Genomic DNA, 22,623 nt, shown 5'->3' with positions numbered 1-22,623 from the left:
CATGTTTATTTCCTTTGTATGTACTGAAACAACACAAAAAAAGAAACAAAGAAAAAAGCTAATTGGACATATTTCACACGAAACTCCAAAAACACACTAGAAAAAATTGTTAGAACCCTCAACTTAATATTTGGTTGCAAACCCTTTGGAATAAAAACTGCAATCAATCTCTTACTACATCCATCAGCAAGATTATTATGTTTCTCAATTGGAATTTTGGACCACTCTTCTCCAAGTCTCATATTTGAAGGCGAATTCCCCTAACAGCAATTTTAAGATCTCTCCACAGGTGTTCAATGGGATTCAGATTCTGACTCATTGTTGTTCCACTTCAGAACTCTCCAGCACTTTGTTTCCATTCATTTCGGGGTACTTCTTGAAGTATTCTTGGGTTCATTGTTCTGCTGCAAGACCCAAGACCAAACATGCACACCCAGCTTTATGACACTGGGCACTACATTACCACCCAAAGTCTGTTGGTAATCTTCAGATTTCATGATGACTTGCACACAATGAAGGCACCCAGTGCCAGAAGGAGAAAAAAAACCAAAACATCTTTGAACTTCCAATATATTTGACTGTAGGTTGTGTTCTTTTCTTTGAAGGCCTCATTCCATTTTCAGCAAACGGTAGAATGATGTGCTTTACCAATAAGCTCTATCTTGGTTTCATCTGTTCAGAAGACTCTTTTCCCAGAAGGGTTTTGGCATACTCACATAAATTTAGGTAAACTGCAGTTTAGATTTTTATGTCTTTGTGTCAGTAGTGGATTACTCCTGGGTTTACTGCCAATGCGTTTCATTTCATTCAAATGTCGACAGATAGTTTACGCGACACTGATGTACCCTAAAGGGGGCTTTACACGCTGCGATATCGCTAATGCGGAGTCGTTGGGGTCACGGAATTTGTGACGCACATCCGGCCGCATTAGCGATGCCGTTGCGTGTGACACCGATAAGCGATTTTGCATCTTTGCAAAAACGTGCAAAATCGCTAATCGGCGACATGGGGGTCCATTCTTAAAAATCGTTACTGCAGCAGTAACGAAGTTGTTCCTCGTTTCTGCGGCAGCACACATCGCTGCGTGTGACGCCGCAGGAACGAGGAAGCTCCCCTTACCTGCCTCCCGGCTGCTATGCAGAAGGAAGGAGTTGGGCGGGATGTTACGTCCCGCTCATCTCCGCCCCTCCGCTGCTATTGGGCGGCGGTTCAGTGATGCTTCAGTGACGTCGCTGTGACGCCGCACGGACTGCCCCCTTAGAAAGGAGGCGGTTCGCCGGTCACAGCGACGTCGCCGGACAGGTAAGTATGTGTGACAGCTCTGGGCGATGTTGTGCGGCACGGGCAGTGATATGCCCGTGTCGCGCAACAGATGGGGGCGGGTACCCACACTAGCGATATCGGGACCGATATCGCAGTGTGTAAAGTAGCCTTAAGCCTGCAGGACACCTTGAATTTCTTTGGAACTTAATTAGGGCTGCTTATCCCCATCCGTACTATCCACGTCCACGGAAATTAGCTACAATGCCATGGGTTGTAATCTTCGGGATTACGTTGTGCACTGTTAACAAAGGAACATCAAAATCTCTGTAGATGGACTTGTAACCTTGCAATTATTGATATTTTTCAACAATTTTGGTTCTCAAGTCCTCAGACAACGTTCTTCTTCTCTTTCTGTTATTTATGCTTAGTGTGGCGCACACACAATAGAAAGATTGAATCAACTTCTTCCCATTTTATCTGGTTTCAGCTGTGTTTTTCATATTGCCCACACCTCTTACTTGCCACAGATGAGTTTGAATGAACATCACATGCTTGACACAAAGTTGTTTACCCAAAATTTTGGAAATGTGCCAAGACATTTTGTCTCTCCCATGTTTGTAGTTTTGTGAGGAATTATGTCCAGTCTGCCATTTTTCTCTGGGTTTGTTTGTGTTGTTCCAATACACACAAATGAAATAAGAATTATTCTTACCGTTAATTCGGTTTCTAGGACCTTCCACGACAGCATAGGAGGTTGTCTCTCCACGCCCTAATTGGGACAGGAAGCACAAGAGAGGTTAAAAGGACCCTCCCACCTCCCATAGCCAGTGTCTTACAAAGAACCCATAGCATATGAGAAGTACAAACACATCCAGGAATATCGAGGACAAGGGAGGGAATTACGTGCTGTCGTGGAAGGTCCTAGAAACCGAATTAACGGTAAGAATAATTCTTATTTCTCTACTCCCTTCCACGACAGCATAGGAGGAATACCAACGAATTGATACCTAGGGGGGGACCACAGCCTGCAGGACCTTCCTGCCAAAAGCCAAATCCCTGTTGGAATCCAGATCCAAACGATAATGCTTCGTGTAAGTACGGAGGGAAGACCACGTAGCCGCCTTGCAGATCTGCTCAGGAGAAGCCCCTGCCCATTCAGCCCAGGAGACCATGCATGAGGGACCACCCCCCTCCTTACTTAGGCTCTGTGCGCACTAGAAAAGTGATTTTTCTCAAGAAAATTTCTTGAGAAACTTCTGGGAGTTGAAGATTTCCGCACCTGCGGAAAAATCCGCGGGAAAAACGCATGCGGATTTGCCGCGGATTTACCGCGGATTTACCGCAGGTTGCTCCCTGCGGCTTTGCAATAAATAATATAGATAATCGATAGACAGATAATGGATAGAGTGAAAGATGGATAGATGAATAGATAGATAGGCCTGTTTCACACGTCAGTGATTCTGGTACGTTTGTGCTTTTTTTTAAACGTACCAGAATCACTGACATACGCAGACCCATTATAATGAATGGGTCTGCTCACACGTCAGTGATTTTTCACTGCACGTGTCTCCGTGCGGCATACCCGCGTGTGCGTGATTGCCGCACGGAGACATGTCCATTTTTTTCTGGCATCACTGATGTCCCACGGACCACGCAGTGGTGTGGTCCGTGAAACACGTGCCAGAAAAAAACGTGCTTTTAAAATAAAAAACATTTTTACTCACCCGGCTTCAGCGGCGCTCTCTGCAGCCCGTGCAGCTTGCTGCTTCTGAGCCGGCTCATTACTGTCGCGCATATTCATGATGCACGACACAGCCGACCCGGAAGCAGCTGCTGCGGGGGTCAGCGCCGGCCGGATGCTGCACCGCGGGAGCGATCAGCACCATGGAGAGCGGGAGCGCGCACAGGTGAGTTGATTTCTAAGTGCAATCACGGGCCACGGAGAATGGAGCCCGGATTGCACTTAGACAACCCACGTGTGCCGTAATTCACGGCACACGCAGGGACATGTGCATGTTTTACACGCCAGTGAAAAACGTCAGTGTTTTTCACTGACGTGTGAAATGGGCCATAGATAGATAGATAGATGAGAAAGACCTATAGAATGTCCCACCTCCCTGCATTTTCTAAGCTGGCATCCTTTAGTGACTTTCATGTGGCACTAAAGGGTGCTTAGCCTTGTATTTAGCCATAAAATAAATAAATAATTAAAAAAAAAACGACGTGAGGTCCCCCCATCTTTTGTAGCCAGCTAGGGTAAAGCAGACGGCTGCAGCCTGCAAACCACAGCTGGCAGCTTCACCTTGGCTGGTAATCCAAAATAGAGGGCACCCCACGCTGTTATTTTACATTAAATAAATAATTTAAAACAAAAAACGTGGGGTCCCCCCCAAATTGGATCCCCAGCCAAGGTAAAGCGGACAGCTGTGGTCTGGTATTCTCAGACTAGGGAGGTCCACTGTTATTGGACACTCCCCGGCCTAAAAATAGCAGGCCGCAGCCGCCCCAGAAGTGGCGCATCCATTAGACGTGCCAATCCTGGCGCTTCGCCCCAGCTCATCCCGCGCCCTGGTGCGTTGGCAAACGAGGTAATATATGGGGTTGATGCCAGTTGTGTAATGTCACCTGGCATCAAGCCCTGGGGTTGGTGAGGTCAGGCGTCTATCAGATACCCGACATCACCAACCCAGTCAGTAAGAAATAAAAAATAGACAACAAAAGAAGTTTTATTGGAAAAAACACTCCCCAAAACATTCCCTCTTTAACCAATTTATTGAAAAGAACAATCAATTCCACGTCCGGCGTAATCCAATAAGGGGGGGCACGGCGATCCATACCATAGTCGCTGTCCCAGTCAATGAAGAACAGAATGTTCCCCATTCGCTGGGAGAGCAAGGCAGTGACCTGAGCTAACATCAATAGGTCAGCCCAGGTCACTGCAGGGGATGCCGAGCGCTGCCATCAGGAGCATAGATGAGATCATTACCTTCTGTGATCATCTCTTGTACTGCTGACGTCAGCGCTGTCAGAAGTATCGCGAGAGCCCGTGACGTCGCCGCTAGTGACAGTCTCGGGCCGCTCGCGAGGCGGGCATAGACAGCAGTGACAGCGCTGACGTCAGGAGGCAGGAGATCGTCACAGCAGGTAATGATCTCACCTCCTGATAGCAGCGATCGTCATCCCCGCGGCTCCCAGCACTGCAGGGTGTCAGTGTCTGCCTGTGCTGCCGCGTGACAGGCTGCTGACACTGCGGGCAGACACTGACACCCTGCAGTGCAGTGTCAGTGTCTGCCTGTGTCAGTGTCTGCCTGCGCTGCATCGTGGCAAGCTGCTGACACTGCGGGCAGACACTGACACGCTGCAGTGCAGGCAGCCGCGAGGCCAGAGCAGGACACAGACTGCACGGGCACCTGGAGGTCGCACGGAAGCGCTTCTGTGCGGCGTCCAGGGAGTGTGACGTCTGTGTTTACTCTGCTCCGCTTCCTCTTCCTGGCATAATGACATCGCTTCCTGCAAAACCGCAGGCAGCGATGAGCATTACCGCAGGTAAATCGCGGCTATACCGGGGGTATACCGCACATCATTTGCTACCTGCGGTATACCCCCGGAATTTCGCGATTACATTACAGTGAATGGAGTGAAATTTCGGGGGTATACCGCAGGTACCTGCGGAAAATAATGGACATGCTCATTTTCTCAAGAAAGTTTCTCGAGAAAATTTTCTCAAGGAAATTTCTTGAGAAAAATCCGCACAGTGCGCACAGCTATTTTTTTTTCTCATAGGATTTGCTGGGAAATGTCTGCACAAAGATTGCAGACATTTCTCAAGAAATTTCTGCAGCAAATCCGCGGGTAAATCCGCGGGCAAAACAGCCTAGTGCGCACAGAGCCTCCCTGTGGCAGGGGGAACACTGGGCTCTGTAGATGCAGATGCAGGGGAAGACATGTCAGGGAGCACAGTAGAAGTCCTTACCATGATTCTGAAGTCTTCAGGGTGGCCTTTATGCAGAAGGGCCTGCCCCCCCCAGTGACAGGGAACGTTCCCCGCCTCCCGCATCAGGTCCTTGACAGGCCGTGGAAGCGACGGCGTGTCCGTCACTCTGCCTCCGCGACCGGAAGTGCCCATACCGGAAGGTCGCGAGACCGGAAGTCCCGCCCGCGGTAGCACTTCCGGGTCGCACTGCAGCGTGCATACAGGAGGCGGCCGGCGGCTCAGGGAGGACGCCGGCCGGGGAGCTACACAGCCCGCATCACCCCAGAGGAGCTCCGGAAGGCTGGAGCAGCGGTCCCACACAGGGTGAGGGAACAGTATGGGAGGAGCGGCGAAGGCCCGACCGATACTGCACGGCTAAGGTAGGGAAAAAATAAAATACATATACTGCAGTTCGCCGGCCACCACAGCATAGGAGAAAAAAATAAACCTCTCCATGCCCCATGGGGACAGGAAACACACTGGCTATGGGAGGTGGGAGGGTCCTTTTATCCTCTCTTGTGCTTCCTGTCCCAATTAGGGCATGGAGAGACAACCTCTTATGCTGTCGTGGAAGGGACTAGAGAAATAAACATATGTATCACAAAACATGTATATTTGCAGTAATTCTTTGTGAAAAATACTTCATTTTCTGTAACAATTTCCAGGGTGCCAACACTTTTGGTCATGACTGTATGTGAGACTGTCTTGTTTGCTCCTTGCATCAGATTCAGTGGAAATGTGAATCGTCGGTCATGGCAAGATGTCTTATGCTGTGTAGTGCAAACATGAGAAGTATGCGGTCGCAAATTTTTTATAGTGGGGAGAAGGGTCATGACGGTGATCACAGGGTTTCAACAGTGTGGTGGGTGTTGCTTTGGACAGTACAAACCCAGTGCTTTGACAAATGGAGAGTGCCATCATATAGAAGGAGGTGAACTGTTCTATATAACTGCTCCTGGGTTACTGTCCATGCCCACGAACAGTTCTATAAATGAATAGGGCTGGACAGAGGTGGCAGGGATCAGAAGCCAACATGAATTATTGCTCCAGATATGCCCACTAGCCTCAGTTTAAAGCTATAATGTAGGAACTGCACATGTTCAGCCACTGCTCCAAGAGAACAGCGGTGGCCGGGAACCTAGGCAATGAGCTGTACACAACAGAAGACTAAAACGCAGATACTAGAAGAACAGTGCTACTTAGAAAAAAGCAGGTTAATTGCAATCTTGCATAGCTTAATGTTGTCTATCTGACTATACCTTTTTATAACGTGAGAATAACCCTTTAAGTATTGATAGTGAACAGATTATGGCAAGAGAAGAACAAATCAGTCTCCATGAATAGTTCTAGTTTCGCACAGACGTATAGCTGTGTAATCTACATTTATATTCCTGTAGTTCTGTGATGTGTGTTCTCTCACATCTGTGCATGTGATAGGTGATGATGAATCACAAAGTAGCATTAAGCATATGCTCAATAGTTGTCCTCTTATCCCCCACAGGTCCTTTCCCTGGGGGCAGACGTGTTGCCAGAGTACAAGCTGCAGGCACCGCGGATACACCGATGGACCATCCTCCATTACAGCCCTTTCAAAGCAGTGTGGGACTGGTTAATCTTGCTGCTGGTCATCTACACTGCCATCTTTACTCCATATTCGGCAGCCTTTCTGTTGAACGACCAGGACGAAGAAAGAACTTGGGAATGTGGCTATTCCTGCAACCCCCTCGACATCGTGGACCTGATAGTGGACATAATGTTTATTGTAGATATTATCATCAACTTCCGCACCACCTACGTCAACACAAATGATGAGGTGGTTAGCCACCCTGCCAAGATCGCCATCCATTATTTTAAAGGCTGGTTCCTTATAGATATGGTGGCAGCAATTCCATTTGATCTTCTTATCTATAGAACAGGTTCAGACGAGGTAAGAAAACATTATGAAATTAAAGCAAAAAAATGTAATGTAAAGTTTTCCACCAAGGAAAATTCATAAAATAGAGCGAGGTCAATAATGTCATACAATGATCAGTTGATTGCCACAAGTCCAGCTCCTGTAACCCCTGATGGTCAGTGAAAGTTGTGACCAACCACACTTTTTTTGTTGCAGCCACATTTTTTGGCAACGATTGTAATAAGTAATACATGGCTCAGCCGAATCCACTAAAGAGGGAGTAGTCCTTCTTTTTGGCTGTCCACAGGCCAGCTGTCATTTTGTCGAAGCATACATTAAGGCCCCCTTCACACGTCAGTGATTTTAGTACGTATGTTGCAGTTTTTATACATACCAGAATCACGGACATATGCAGACCCATTAAAATCAATGGGTCTGCGCACACATCAGTGATTTCACAATGACGTGTATCCGTGCAGCACACACGCGTGTCAGTGTGTTCTGCACGGAGTCAGCTCTGTTTTTTTCTGGCATCACTGATGTCCCATAGACCACACAGTGGTGTGATCCGTGAAACATGTACCAGAAAAACATGTACATTTAAAATAAAAAGCTTTTTAAACTCACCCGTCTCCAGCGATGCTGTCTTTAGCTGCTGCTGTCTGCTGATTCCAGGCCGGCTAATTATGCTCATATATATACACTACACAGCCGACCGGGAAGCAGCTGCGTAGCTGCAGCGGTGAGACAGCGGCGGCCTAACACAGTATCGCTGGAGACTTCAGCACCACGGAGAGCAGGAGCATGAACAGGTGAGTATAAGTGGCTAATCTCCATGTAGTATCACGGATAGCACATGGAGATCACACGTGTGCAAAATCACGGCACACAGAGGGACATACGCACCTTTATCACGTCAGGGAAAAACATATGTTTTTCACTGACGTGTGAAAGAGGCCTAACAGGTACAGTGAATTCCCTCTCTAGCAGTGACTAATCTGAGTGTAGTGAGTGCACAGCCTATGTTAATTTGCTACAAATTAATGAAGGGTGCTCCATCATGCATGGTGGCAAGTAGGAGATACGCGTAGAAAAAAAGGGCCATGCATATATGATGTGCACACCAAAAAATCTGAATAATATTTTATTGAAAAAACATACACAAGATCAAAAGTAAAAGGAATGAAAACAAATACACCATAGCAATCTGAGAAAGTTAGGGTATAATCACCTGCAAGTCCCACAGGCATGGAAATACATAAACTGACAAAAGGATGAGACCCAGTCAAACAATGAAAGTGAAACCAACACAATAATGTATACCGGTATGCATAACTTTGATGACATGGGATAGTAATGTCAAGCTGTGCGACCTTATAAGTCCTGTGAGAGATCATATATGAAAGGAACTAAGCCAAACACGAGGGGCCATTGTAGCCTATAAATGGGCTACATATTACTTTCCACATAAAAATATAGCACTATGGAGATAAGTCACCACTAGTGAGCTGCAAAGCAGTAACAAATGGGAGTAAAGGTAGGTGAGAAGAGCGTAATAGGTTACAATATGAAAGTGCCTACCGCAACCGGGGTGTCAGGTGAGGGAGACCCCATGCGTATCGCCGTCTGGAGACAGCTTCATCAGGGGAATTGTATGTAAGCACAAACGTGCACTTCATAAAAGATAAATCTTAATTAGTTAATTAAACAGACCTATCAAGGATCACGCAGCTAGCGTCCAGTCAGTCATGCGTAGTAAAGTTAAGCTCTTAAAGGCGTCCATATCTACGGACCAAGAGCTCAGTGTTACTGCAAATACCGGCGCATGCATGATGTTACCGCTGCTGGCAACCAACCCACTGCAAGGTAATAGCAGCTAATATCAATGCATACAGCTAAATGTTTAGAAAGTGCTGGAATAAGTGTGTGCACTGGGCTAAAGTAAATCACACGAAAAAATTGAACATATACAGCTAAATACAGAGGAATAACAATGAGCTAATGCTGCACCAATAAAATAATAATATAGGATTCGATACCAGTGACTATGATAGGGAACCATGATATGTCCAGCGGCGTTATTATAGACAAGTACATGGAAGCCTAATTGTATGCCAAAGAGGTAAGACAGAGGAAGATGTCCAGCGCCGTTATTATGGACATATACAGATGGTAGAGAAAGTCCCCAATAATTTTTCCCACCATAAATTAAAGACAGATGTCAAGTAAAAGCTAAGGTTGGTGAGTTGCAACCCATAAGAATAATGCACAATACAAAGGCAAGCTTGCTTGATAACCTAGTACCTATATGTTACATGTGGCTCTGGCAAAAATTAAGAGACCATTGCAAAATTGGCAGTTTTTCTCATTTTTCTCTTATTAATAGGTATATTTTTGAGTAAAATGTAAATTGTTATTTTATTCTATAAACTACTGACAACATGTCTCCGAATTTCCAAGCAATAAATTTTGTATTTATTTTCTGAAAATGAGAAATTGTCAAAATAACAAAAAATTGCATTGCTTTCAGACCTCAAATAATGCAAAGAAAACAAGTTTGTAAATCATGTAGAAACAATACTAATGTTTTAACTCATGAGGAGTTCAGAAATCAATATTGTGTGGAATAAATATGATTTTTAATCACAGCTTTCATGTGTCTTGGCATGCTTTCCACCAGTCTTTCACATTTTTTTTGGTGACCTTATGCCACGGTGCAAAAATGTAAGCAGTTCTTCTTTGTTTGAAGGCTTGTGACTATCCATCTTCCTCTTGATTACATTCCAGAGGTGTTCAATGGGGTTCAGGTCTGGAGATTGTCATGGCCAGCCCAGAGTTTTGATGTGGTGGTCCTTCATCCACATATTGAAAGACCTAGCTGTGTGGCATGGCGCATTGTCCTGCTGGAAAAAAACAGTCCTCAAAGTTGGAGAAAAGTGAGCAGAAGGAAGCAACTGTTTTTCCAGGATAACCTTGTATGCGGCTTGAGTCTTTCGTACTTCGCAAAGTTTAATCTGCCCAATTCCAGCCTTGCTGAAGCATCCCCAGATCATCACCGATCCTCCACCAAGTTTCACAGTGGCTGCAAGACACCGTGGCTTGTACGCCTCTCCAGGTCTCCGTCTAACCATTAGACGACCAGGTGTTTGGCAAAGCTGAAAATTAGACTCATCGGAGAAGATTACCTTACCCCAGTCCGCTATGGTCCAATCCTTATGGTCTTTGGCAAACCTCAGCCTGGCTCTCCTTTGCTTCTCATTGATAGGCTTTTTTTCTAGCTTTACATGACTTAAGCCCTGCCTCTAGGAGCCTGTTGTGAACTGTTCTTGCCGTGCATTTCACCCTAGCTGCCTTTGCCATTCCTCTTGTAGGTAACTGTCATGAGCAGCCCAATCTCTAGACCTAAACCCCATTGAAAACCTCTGGAATGTAGTCAAGAGGAATATGGATAGTCACAAGCCATCAAACAAAGAAGAACTGCTTACATTTTTGCACCAGGACTGGCATTAGGTCACCCAAAAGCAGTGTGAAAGACTGATGGAAAGCATGCCAAGATGCATGAAAGCTGTGATAGCTGTGATTAAAAATCATGGCTATTCCACAAAATGTTGATTTCTGAACTCTTCCTGAGTTAAAACATTAGTATTGTTGTTTCTAAATTATTATGAACCTGTTTTCTTTGCATTATTTGATTTCTGAAAGCAATGCATTTTTTTTGTTATTTTGACCATTTCTCATTTTCAGAAAATAAATACAAAATTTATTGCTTGGAAATTCGGAGTCATGTTGTCAGTAGTTTATAGAATAAATGAACAATTTACTCAAAAATACTTATAAAGAGAAATCAGAAAAACTGACAATTTTGCAGTGGTCTTTTAATTTTTGCCAGAGCTGTATATATATATATATATATATATATATATATATATATATATATATATATATATATATACATATACATAGTATAGACCATACGTTTGGACACATCTTCTCATTCAAAGAGCTTTCTTTATTTTCATGACTCTGAAAATTGTAGATTCACATTGAAGGCATCAAAACTATGAATTAACACATGTGGAATGAAAAAGTGTGAAACAACTGAATCTATGTATTGACTTCACAGGTGTGCCTTGTCAGGTTTAATAAGTGGGATTTCTTGCCTTATAAATGGGGTTGAGACCATCAGTTATGTTGTGCAGAAGTCTGGTGGATACACAGCTGATAGTCCTACTGAATAGACTGTTAGAATTTGTATTATGGTATTATGGCAAGAAAAAAGCAGCTAAGTAAAGAAAAATGGGTGACCATCATTACTTTAAGAAATGAAGGTCAGTCAGTCCGAAAAATTGGGAAAACTTTGAAAGTGTCCCCAAGTGCAGTGGCAAAAACCATCAAACACTACAAAGAAACTGGCTCACATGAGGACCGCCCCAGGAAAGGAAGACCAAGAGTCACCTCTGCTGCGGAGGATAAGTTTGTCCGAGTCACCAGCCTCAGAAATCACAGGTTAACAGCAGCTCAGATTAGAGACCAGGTCAATGCCACACAGAGTTCTAGCAGCAGACACAACTTATCAAGTGTTAACAACTGTTAAGAGGAGACTTTGTGCAGCAGGCCTTCATGGTAAAATAGCTGCTAGGAAACCACTGCTAAGGACAGGCAACAAGCAGAAGAGACTTGTTTGGGCTAAAGAACACAAGGAATGGACATTAGACCAGTGGAAATCTGTGCTTTGGTCTGATGAGTCCAAATTTGAGATCTTTGTATACAACCACCATGTCTGTGCGACGCAGAAAAGGTGAACGGATGGACTGTACATGCCTAGTTCCCACCGTGAAGAATGGAGGAGGAGGTGTGATGGTGTGAGGGTGCTTTGCTGGTGACACTGTTGGGGTTTTATTCATAATTGAAGGCATACTGAACCAGCATGGCTACCATAGCATCTTGCAGCGGCATGCTATTCCATTCGGTTTGCATTTAGTTGGAGCATCATTTATTTTTCAACAGGACATTGACCCCAAACACACCTCCAGGCTGTGTAAGGGTTATTTGACTAAGAAGGAGCGTGATGGGGTGCTACGCCAGATGACCTGGCCTCCACAGTCACCAGACCTGAACCCAATTGAGATGGTTTGGGGTGAGCTGGACCGCAGAGTGAAGGCAAAAGGGCCAACAAGTGCTAAGCATCTCTGGGAACTCCTTCAAGACTGTTGGAAGACCATTTCTGGTGACTACCCCTTGAAGCTCATCAAGAGAATGCCAAGAGTGTGCAAAGCAGTAATCAAAGCAAAAGGTGGCTACTTTGAAGAACCTAGAATATAAGACATATTATCAGTTGTTTCACACTTTTTTGTTAAGTATTGCATTCCACATGTGTTAATTCATAGTTTTGATGCCTTCAATGTCAATCTACAATTTTCAGTGTCATGAAAATAAAGAAAACTGTGTGAATGAGAAGGTGTGTCCAAACTTTTGATCTATACTGTTGTATATATATATATATATATATATATATATATATATATATATATATATACATATATATACACACTGTGTGCATATATACAGTTAGGTCCAGAAATATTTGGACAGTGACCCAATTTTCGCGAGTTGGGCTCTGCATGCCACCACATTGGATTTGAAATGAAACCTCTACAACAGAATTCAAGTGCAGATTGTAACGTTTAATTTGAAGGTTTGAACAAAAATATCTGATAGAAATTGTAGGAATTGTACACATTTCTTTGCAAACACTCCACATTTTAGGAGGTCAAAAGTAATTGGACAAATAAACCAAACCCAAACAAAATATTTTTATTTTCAATATTTTGTTGCGAATCCTTTGGAGGCAATCACTGCCTTAAGTCTGGAACCCATGGACATCACCAAACGCTGGGTTTCCTCCTTCTTAATGCTTTGCCAGGCCTTTACAGCCGCAGCCTTCAGGTCTTGCTTGTTTGTGGGTCTTTCCGTCTTACGTCTGGATTTGAGCAAGTGAAATGCATGCTCAATTGGGTTAAGATCTGGTGATTGACTTGGCCATTGCAGAATGTTCCACTTTTTTGCACTCATGAACTCCTGGGTAGCTTTGGCTGTATGCTTGGGGTCATTGTCCATCTGTACTATGAAGCGCCGTCCGATCAACTTTGCGGCATTTGGCTGAATCTGGGCTGAAAGTATATCCCGGTACACTTCAGAATTCATCCGGCTACTCTTGTCTGCTGTTATGTCATCAATAGACACAAGTGACCCAGTGCCATTGAAAGCCATGCATGCCCATGCCATCACGTTGCCTCCACCATGTTTTACAAAGGATGTGGTGTGCCTTGAATCATGTGCCGTTCCCTTTCTTCTCCAAACTTTTTTCTTCCCATCATTCTGGTACAGGTTGATCTTTGTCTCATCTGTCCATAGAATACTTTTCCAGAACTGAGCTGGCTTCATGAGGTGTTTTTCAGCAAATTTAACTCTGGCCTGTCTATTTTTGGAATTGATGAATGGTTTGCATCTAGATGTGAACCCTTTGTATTTACTTTCATGGAGTCTTCTCTTTACTGTTGACTTAGAGACAGATACACCTACTTCACTGAGAGTGTTCTGGACTTCAGTTGATGTTGTGAACGGGTTCTTCTTCACCAAAGAAAGTATGCGGCGATCATCCACCACTGTTGTCATCCGTGGACGCCCAGGCCTTTTTGAGTTCCCAAGCTCACCAGTCAATTCCTTTTTTCTCAGAATGTACCCGACTGTTGATTTTGCTACTCCAAGCATGTCTGCTTTCTCTCTGATGGATTTTTTCTTTTTTTTCAGCCTCAGGATGTTCTGCTTCACCTTAATTGAGAGTTCCTTAGACCGCATGTTGTCTGGTCACAGCAACAGCTTCCAAATGCAAAACCACACACCTGTAATCAACCCCAGACCTTTTAACTACGTCATTGATTGCAGGTTAACGAGGGAGACGCCTTCAGAGTTAATTGCAGCCCTTAGAGTCCCTTGTCCAATTACTTTTGGTCCCTTGAAAAAGAGGAGGCTATGCATTACAGAGCTATGATTCCTAAACCCTTTCTCCGATTTGGATGTGAAAACTCTTATATTGCAGCTGGGAGTGTGCACTTTCAGCCCATATTATATATATAATTGTATTTCTGAACATGTTTTTGTAAACAGCTAAAATAACAAAACTTGTGTCACTGTCCAAATATTTCTGGACCTAACTGTATATATATATATATATATATATATATATATATATATAGTGCCTTGCAAAAGCATTTTGTCCCCTTGAATTTTTCAACCTTTTCCCACATTTCAGGCTTCAAACAAAGATAAAAAATTTAATTTTATGGTGAAAAATCAACAAGTGGGACACAATTGTGAAGTTAAACGGAATGTATTGCTTGTTTTACACTTTTGTAAAAAATAATAAACTGAAAAGTGGGGAGTGCAATATTATTCAGCCCCCTTACTTTCAGTGCAGCAATCTCACTCCAGAAGTTCATTGAGGATCTCTGAATAATCCAATGTTCTCCTAAATGACTGATGATGAGAAACATAATCCACCTGTGTGTAATGAAGTCTCCGTATTAATGCACCTGCTCTGTGATAGTCTCAGTGTTCTGTTTAAAGCACAGAGAGCATCGTGAAGCCCAAGGAACACAACAGGCAGGTCCGTGATACTGTTGTGGAGAAGTTTAAAACCGGATTTGGTTACAAAAAGATTTCCACAACTTTAAACATCCCAAGGAGCACTGTGCAAGCAATCATATTGAAATGGAAGGAGTATCATACCACTGCAAATCTACCAAGACCCGGCCGTCCATCCAAACTTTCATCTCAAACAAGGAGAAGACTGATCAGAGATGTAGCCAAGAGGCCCATGATCACTCTGGATGAACTGCAGAGATCTACAGCTGAGGTGGGAGAGTCTGTCCATAGGACAGCAATTAGTCATACACTGCACAAATCTGGCCTTTATGGAAGAGTGGCAAGAAGAAAGCCATTTCTCAAAGATATCCATAAAAACTGTTGTTTAAAGTTTGCCACAAGCCACCTGGAAGACACACCAAACATGTGGAAGAAGGTGCTCTGATCAGATGAAACCAAAATCAAACTATTTGGGCACAATGCCAACGATATATTTGGCATAAAAGCAACACAGCTCATCACCCTGAACACACCATCCCCACTGTCAAACATGGTGGTGGCAGCATCATGATTTGGGCTTGCTTTTCTTCAGCAGGGACAGGGAAGATGGTTAAATTTGATTGGAAAATGGATGGAGCCAAATACAGGACCATTCTTGAAGAAAACCTATTGGAGTCTGCAAAAGACCTGAGACTGGGATGGAGATTTGTCTTCCAACAAGACAATGATCCCAAACATAAAGCAAAATCTACAATGGAATGGTTCCAATCGAGAATCTGTGGAAAGAGCTGAAAACTGCTGTTCACAAACGCTCTCCATCCAACCTCACTCAGCTCCAGCTATTTGTAAAGGAAGAATGGGCAAGAATTTCAGTCTCTCGATGTGCAAAACTGATAGACACATACCCCAAGCGACTTGCAGCTGTAATCGCAGCAAAAGGTGGCGCTACAAAGTATTAACTTAAAGAGGCCGAATAATATTGCACGCCCCAATTTTCAGTTTATTATTTTTTATAAAAGTTTAAAATAAGCAATACATTTCATTCAACTTCACAATTGTGTCCCACTTGTTCTTGATTCTTCACCATAAAATTTTAATTTTTTTATGCTTATGTTTGAAGCCTGAAATGTAGGAAAAAGTTGAAAAATTCAAGGGGGCTGAATACTTTCGCAAGGCACTGTGTGTAATATATATATATATATATATGTATGTATATATATATATATATATATATTATAATTCTATATATACAGTATATGTTTGGTATCGCCGTACTTGTACTGACCTGAGTAATCATCTTGTGAGGTCCGTTTTACCATATAGTTCACATGGTAAATAAAAAACTCTGAGAATCATCAGAAACAAGTGTCGAACAACTTCAGTAGTGTCGATCGCGCTCATTTAACAGTCTGAACTAATGCATATAAATGTAGTCTAAATGTTTAAGGGCGATGGTGCAATATGTTAGCATTTAGGGCCCTAATTTAAACTTCTGTCCAGGGCCCACTTTGTCTAAAGCTAGCCCTGATGCCATGATAATAATAATAATATTTTTTATTTCTATAGATATAATATATCTACATAATAGATCTATATATATATATATATATATAATATATTCCACAGCGCTTTACAATTCAGAGGGGACATGTACAGACAATATGAGACAGTACAAAATAACAAAATTCAGATACCAGGAGGAGCGAGGGCCCAGCTCATAAGCTTACAGTTTATGAGAAAATAGGGGGTGCACAATAGGTGAATGGGGGGAGAGAAAAGCTTGTTCTATATGGTCCAGCCATTGATTTAATAGGGGATTCAAAACCAGCTGCAAAGACGGTCATCAGCCAGAATTTATACATACAGAGTGTAAAAAAGTACATGGAGAGGAATGCAACCAGAAGATACAGGGGACAAGAATTGGAAGTAAATTTGTTGAAGGGCAGAAAGGGACTAGATTAGATCGGGGCAGTGAGGTGATGGGCTAGTTGGAAGAAATGCATTTTTAGGGCCCGCTTAAAGATGTGGATGTTGGGAATTAATCAAATTGTTCTAGGTAGTGTGTTCCAGATAATTGTCGCAGCTCGTGAGAAATCTTGAAGACTGGAGTGGGAGGTTCGAATTCCATCAATAACTTAGCTAATGTTAATCTTTTGATAGAGACTGTTGTGCTTTGCTTCTAGATAAGGACATATAACATGTTGATTTATTTTTTTTTCTTACAGACAACCACTCTGATCGGCCTTCTGAAGACAGCACGTCTGCTGCGTTTAGTGCGTGTCGCCAGGAAGCTGGACCGGTATTCTGAATATGGAGCTGCCGTCTTATTCCTTCTCATGTGCACCTTTGCCCTCATAGCCCACTGGCTTGCATGCATCTGGTATGCTATTGGCAACGTAGAGAGACCGTACATGGAGCACAAAATTGGTTGGCTGGATAATCTGGCCAACCAAATTGGCAAAAGCTATAATGACACTGATGTGGCTTCAGGACCTTCCATCAAGGACAAATATGTAACAGCTCTGTACTTCACATTCAGCAGTCTTACCAGTGTCGGATTCGGAAATGTCTCCCCAAACACCAACTCAGAGAAGATCTTTTCTATATGTGTCATGCTGATTGGAGGTAAGCAACAGATGAAAATCTTAATTTCCAGATGGATACTGGAGCGTAGATATAGCCATCTGGTCGTATCTTGTGGCATTTCAAAGTTATCACTTGTTTCTGTTCCGATCTGAATTATGGGAATCAGTTCAAGCAGTTTTAGCAGATTGGGGTTATATCCATTGCGAGTCTATTATATGATACAGTGCAAACTAATACCACAATAACCACAGAATACCTATGTGCATCCCATTGCCATGACCTGTTTGTGGTATAGCATTTTAGCCCCAATCACTTAAACAAGAAATGCGGTATTAATTTTGGAAAAAGCAGCCATGCTTTTGTCATACAACATCTTAACCCCAAAATGATGTAAATGCCTGCCACAGCATGCCCCATAAAGCTGTGCCTGTGTGATCACTGTTGGAGCCCTGCGATGATCAACAGCAGGAAAAAAAAGTATTGCGTTGCTAAAAAGTTTCCTATCATTCTGTGAAAACACAGCACACGGATGGCATCCAAGTGCTGTCCTGTTTTTTTCAAGGACCCATAGACTTGCATTGGGGAGTTTTAATCTGTTACTCAGATCACAATCAGACATGTCTCCAAAATTTTGTGTCAACCAATCTATCTACAAAACTACATGGACATGTGAACAGACCCATAGATTATGATAGGTATGAGTTTTATGTGTGAAAAATATTTATAAAAATTCATGTCTGAATGAGCCCTAAGGCATGATCGTTGATGGGTTGGCATGGTGCTGAGGCCTAATAAATCTCTCAAGCCTACCATAGTTGTACACTTATTAGGCCAAAGACACAGAATAAGCGCCAAAAATGCTTTAATATATTGAAGCATTATAGAAATGTTCAGCAAATTGTATCTAATGTCCCCTAATGGGACAAAAAAATTAGAGGAGTTATGTCTTTCTGAATGTGGTGATGCCCAAAAAATAGCATCTCAGACGAATGTAGATGTAACACCAAACATGGTGTAGGCAGAGCACCTGGCCCAGGCCCTTGTGTGCTCAGTTTTGGGCAGATTAGTGGGATATGTATACATATTAGTTCCTAAGCTGATTTCTGTATTCCTGAATATTACACCTCTTATGTTTGTCTCTCTCAGCCCTCATGTATGCCAGTATCTTTGGCAATGTCTCGGCCATTATCCAGCGTTTGTACTCTGGCACTGCCCGATACCACACCCAGATGTTACGTGTGAAAGAGTTTATCCGCTTCCATCAGATCCCCAACCCACTGAGACAACGACTGGAAGAGTATTTCCAACATGCTTGGTCCTACACCAATGGCATCGATATGAACGCGGTGAGTATATTACTGTCTAATTCTTACATAACCAAAAAATTATTTTTAGAAGTTTGGTCTTCACAGCGGACTTACACACAGTTGGAAAAAAAAAGTGGTGCTAGGAAGATATTTTACCACTTTTAAAGGACATCTCAGGCTTGACTGGAGTAAGCGCTTTCACTATTCCCTATCAAGAAAGGTTCATAAAGCTGAGATTTATGCTGCTCTTTGCTAGATTCTTCATATTGAGAAACTACACTCGAAATCACTAGGCGCAAAGATCTGACATTATGGGAATGCTGTTGTCTTTGGTGACTTTCTTTTTTGACCCAGGTATTAAAGTGATGCTGAAACTTAAAATTTCATTATACATGGGTGGCACATGTACTGATTAGTGAACATTTCTGGTTCTGTATTTATGAAGTGTCCTGCCACAATTCCTCCACTTTGGCCCTTTGATATTCTTGTTCAAAATGGCCATCTTGACTCAAAGTAGTGTCAGAGAGAGCATAATAGTTAAAGATGCACCGCCGCCCCCTCCACTGCCCTTGGATAGACCCAAGTTCCATGAGGTCATAACTGAAAGAAGAGCAGAAGGAGTTAGCACAGAGGACTTGGCAGCAGGATGCTTCATCGGGAACACACCGGATATGTTCACTATTAGAGATGAGCAGACACATGGAAGTTTGGGTTCTGCAGGTTCAGCCAGACTTGAGATAAAGTTCTGTTTCCCAAGCCTGACATGAACTTCATTAGAAGTCACTGATTGAGCAATTTTGCTCTCCGCCCACATACAGACAGCCAAAAACAGAACACTTCCGGGTTGAGACAGGGTGGGTTTTTTCATTTTTTTTTGGGGGGGGGGAACACACTACATCTGTTAATGCTGATTTTACCCCCGGTGCAAGCCATTAAAACACTGCAAGCTGCTTGTACTGGGCCAACCAAGTATACCTGCTCGCTTGGGTGGTTTGCATGTGTAGAACACTCGAACTCTGATTTATTTTTTTTTTAAAGTTCAGGTTTGCTCATCTCTTGTCACTATAAATCTGACATGTACAAGGAAATTTTAGGTTTCAACTGGAAGGTCGCTTTGAATCAAAACATGTCCGGAAAGAAGCCCTCTTGAGTCAGGACACCTAAGATCAGCACCACACACGTAAGATTATTCAACGTATGAACAGTCAAAAATATTGTTTAGGTGGAGTTTATTTGTAGTATCCATTTAGTAAGTTTTGTCATACTCTATTCCTACGTATGTACAGTCTATATAGTCCTTACTAGTATGTTGGAATCTACATACTTGGCCTCTGCACTTGCCTTTCCTGTTTAGATGGATTCTAGTTGAGTTGGCTTGAAGTCTAGTTGATTACTATTCAAGTCATTGCTCCAGTAAAGAAATAAAGTTCTCACTGTAGCTGAATTAATCCCATGGAGAATATACAACTTGTATCCAGTAAATCTCCCAGCTCTGCGGCTTCGAGAGACTAGTAAATAATCCTATATTTTATAGAATGTCTGCAGTGATGACAGGCCGAGCAGAAATATGGCGGCAAATAAAACAGGCTAGCTCCATTTTAATTATCCTTATAATTATTTTGTTACGCTCAGTGCATGGAGAAACAACACATCACTCTCTGATGCGTTATCTTATGGTTCACTATGTGATTTTGGAACTGTGCCACTTTATCAAGAGAAGAGGCTGCTTCACCTCCTGGACGCTTTGATAAAACATTTATCTTTTGTTTCTAATAGATATCAATTATTCTAAGACAAGTATTATTTGTAGCTTAGAAGAATAGTAACAAGTGATGTCATTCCAGAAACATAGTGGAAATATAACATGCGTAGTAGAGATGAAAGAATCGATTCACAGGACCTTGCTCCTGCTACATCAGTAGTCAATGGCTGCCAGACAGGAGCCCTGTGAACCTCATCCTATCCCTTGGCATCCCCGGTCTCCCTTCTGATTAGTAGACCATGTACAACGTCACATGTGCGTCATGGACTACTGACGTGGCCACTGGACTAAGGTGGGGCCAAACTAATTGCTCATCTCTATGAGTTAAAGCAGAAATGTTGACTGATTTCACGACACAAACTACATATATTGTCAGCCAATTTTCATTTTTTTGGGCACGTTCAATTTTTCCTCCCTTTTTTCAAGGAGCCATAACTTTTAATATTTTTCCATCATTAAAGCTAGTTAAAAAGTAATGCAGTTTGTATTGAGAAATCTGGTAACAGATCTGCTTAATGGGGATTTTCACTAAAGTGTACATCTATCTACAACGATGTCCAAAATTTGACCACTTGAGGTTTCTGCAGCCAGACCCCCAGTGATCAGCTGATTGACATGGTCCCTGGTTCACAAACAGATTTTCTCACAAGCTTCTATGGCATATCAGACAATCATGTTCTCTAGATTGTTCTCTATATTCTGAAAACACAACCACATAAAAAAGTGATTCATTTATAGCATATCCACCTATTGGACCCCACCAATCCAATGAGGAGAATGTCCCTATTTTGCCATTCTAGGCTCCCTTGCATTCCCATTTCTCACTTTATCTCCACCTTTAGGCACATCACATCACCTTTGAAAGGTTATTTCCATCATAATAATACTGGTACTGTTGGATAGTGCTTGCAAGTACAAGCAATTTTGCAAATTAGTATTTAAAATGTTAAAATTTTAGCTGTTCTTGAGATATTAACACTTTTCTTCTGTTTACAGCTCGTTGTCTTGGAAACTGACCACCACTGCTAGACAACAGAACATGCACAGTGCTTACAAGCTATTTTTAATTGGGCTAGTGTTTTGTGGCTGACCAGGATCCCTGCCTGGGGCATGTTGTTGCCTCCTAATCTCAGTATCAGTATAGTGCTTACAAACTAAACAGCAGCGGTGGCTGAACACCTAGGCAACAAGCTGTTATCCTTTAACAAAATATATATGTTTTTTGATTAAACTATTTCTTAGATCTCGTATTTAGCATGCTTGGTTAAATTACAAGCTGTTATCAAAAGAAAGTGTTACTATCTCAAGCATGGCTTTTAATCAGCAATAAATTGTAAAAGTACCAATTATTACAAGCAATCTCTGACAATATCCATCGATGAAGATGGGATTAGCATAGCACTGAGGTTTATGGAGATATAATTCCTTCTAAACGGAGAGGAATCAACACTTGGGTTCATAAAATTTGCATTTTCTTACTATGATGGATTCTGAATTGGCTTTTTATTGCAGTATATGAAGCAGAACTCCCATTGTTCACCCACAAACAGTATTCTTCTTACTTTCCATCTCTCAAGCTGACTATCCTTCTTTCAGAATCAAAGCATTTTCTAACCTAATGAATGGACAAGAAATTAATCCACAGCATCTAAAGACTAACTATTCAGCACAATCTTCCACCCAGTGTATATTTACAGGAGTTCAGAATGGTCAGATATATACTGCTGTTTGCAAAGTGTTCCCAATAGAGCTATCAAAACTGGTTCCTTGCTGGCCAAAGGTGCTCATAAGCAAATAATAGCTGTTGACTGACAGCTGTTCCTCTCATTCACTCCTACACACATGCATGCTCAGCTCAGTCACGCATCCTTGTGCTCTGAATGAGGGGGTTCTCTGTCAGACATCTATGGTAATTGCTTATCTCCCCTGAGAACAAAAGAACCAGGCATTTAAAGAGGAGTTTTAAGCAAATATTTCATGATGAACTGGACTGACAATGTAATATTGGCTACAGAATGGAATTATTATTATTATTTATTTTTATTTTTTTTCATTTTGCCTCTATGTTGCAGGGAAATTAGCAATCAAAGTATTTTTCACCTAATGAGCTAACTTTTCTTAAGGGTGCTTTACATGCTGCGACATTGCTAGCGATAGCACCCGCCCACGTTGCTGTTTCGTCATGGGGGTGATC

General features: G+C 42.5%; 1 protein-coding gene across 5 annotated transcripts in view; it reads left to right on the top strand.

Annotated features, from left to right (window-relative positions):
• The window catches only part of KCNH6 (potassium voltage-gated channel subfamily H member 6), a 410,680-nt gene that overhangs the window by 371,433 nt on the left and 16,624 nt on the right, over positions 1 to 22,623 (top strand). For all 5 annotated transcript variants that reach the window (XM_075350273.1, XM_075350271.1, XM_075350274.1 and 2 more), the window contains exons 5-7: positions 6,738 to 7,163; positions 17,000 to 17,399; positions 18,507 to 18,706. In XM_075350273.1, the coding sequence (XP_075206388.1) occupies positions 6,738 to 7,163; positions 17,000 to 17,399; positions 18,507 to 18,706 (1,026 nt within the window). The remainder of the gene's footprint in view (positions 1 to 6,737; positions 7,164 to 16,999; positions 17,400 to 18,506; positions 18,707 to 22,623) is intronic.

Source organism: Anomaloglossus baeobatrachus, chromosome 5 (assembly GCF_048569485.1).
Source record: "Anomaloglossus baeobatrachus isolate aAnoBae1 chromosome 5, aAnoBae1.hap1, whole genome shotgun sequence".
Classification (NCBI taxonomy): domain Eukaryota; kingdom Metazoa; phylum Chordata; class Amphibia; order Anura; family Aromobatidae; genus Anomaloglossus; species Anomaloglossus baeobatrachus.
Note: the sequence above shows the minus strand (reverse complement) of the source record. Positions and strands in the feature narration are given on the sequence as shown.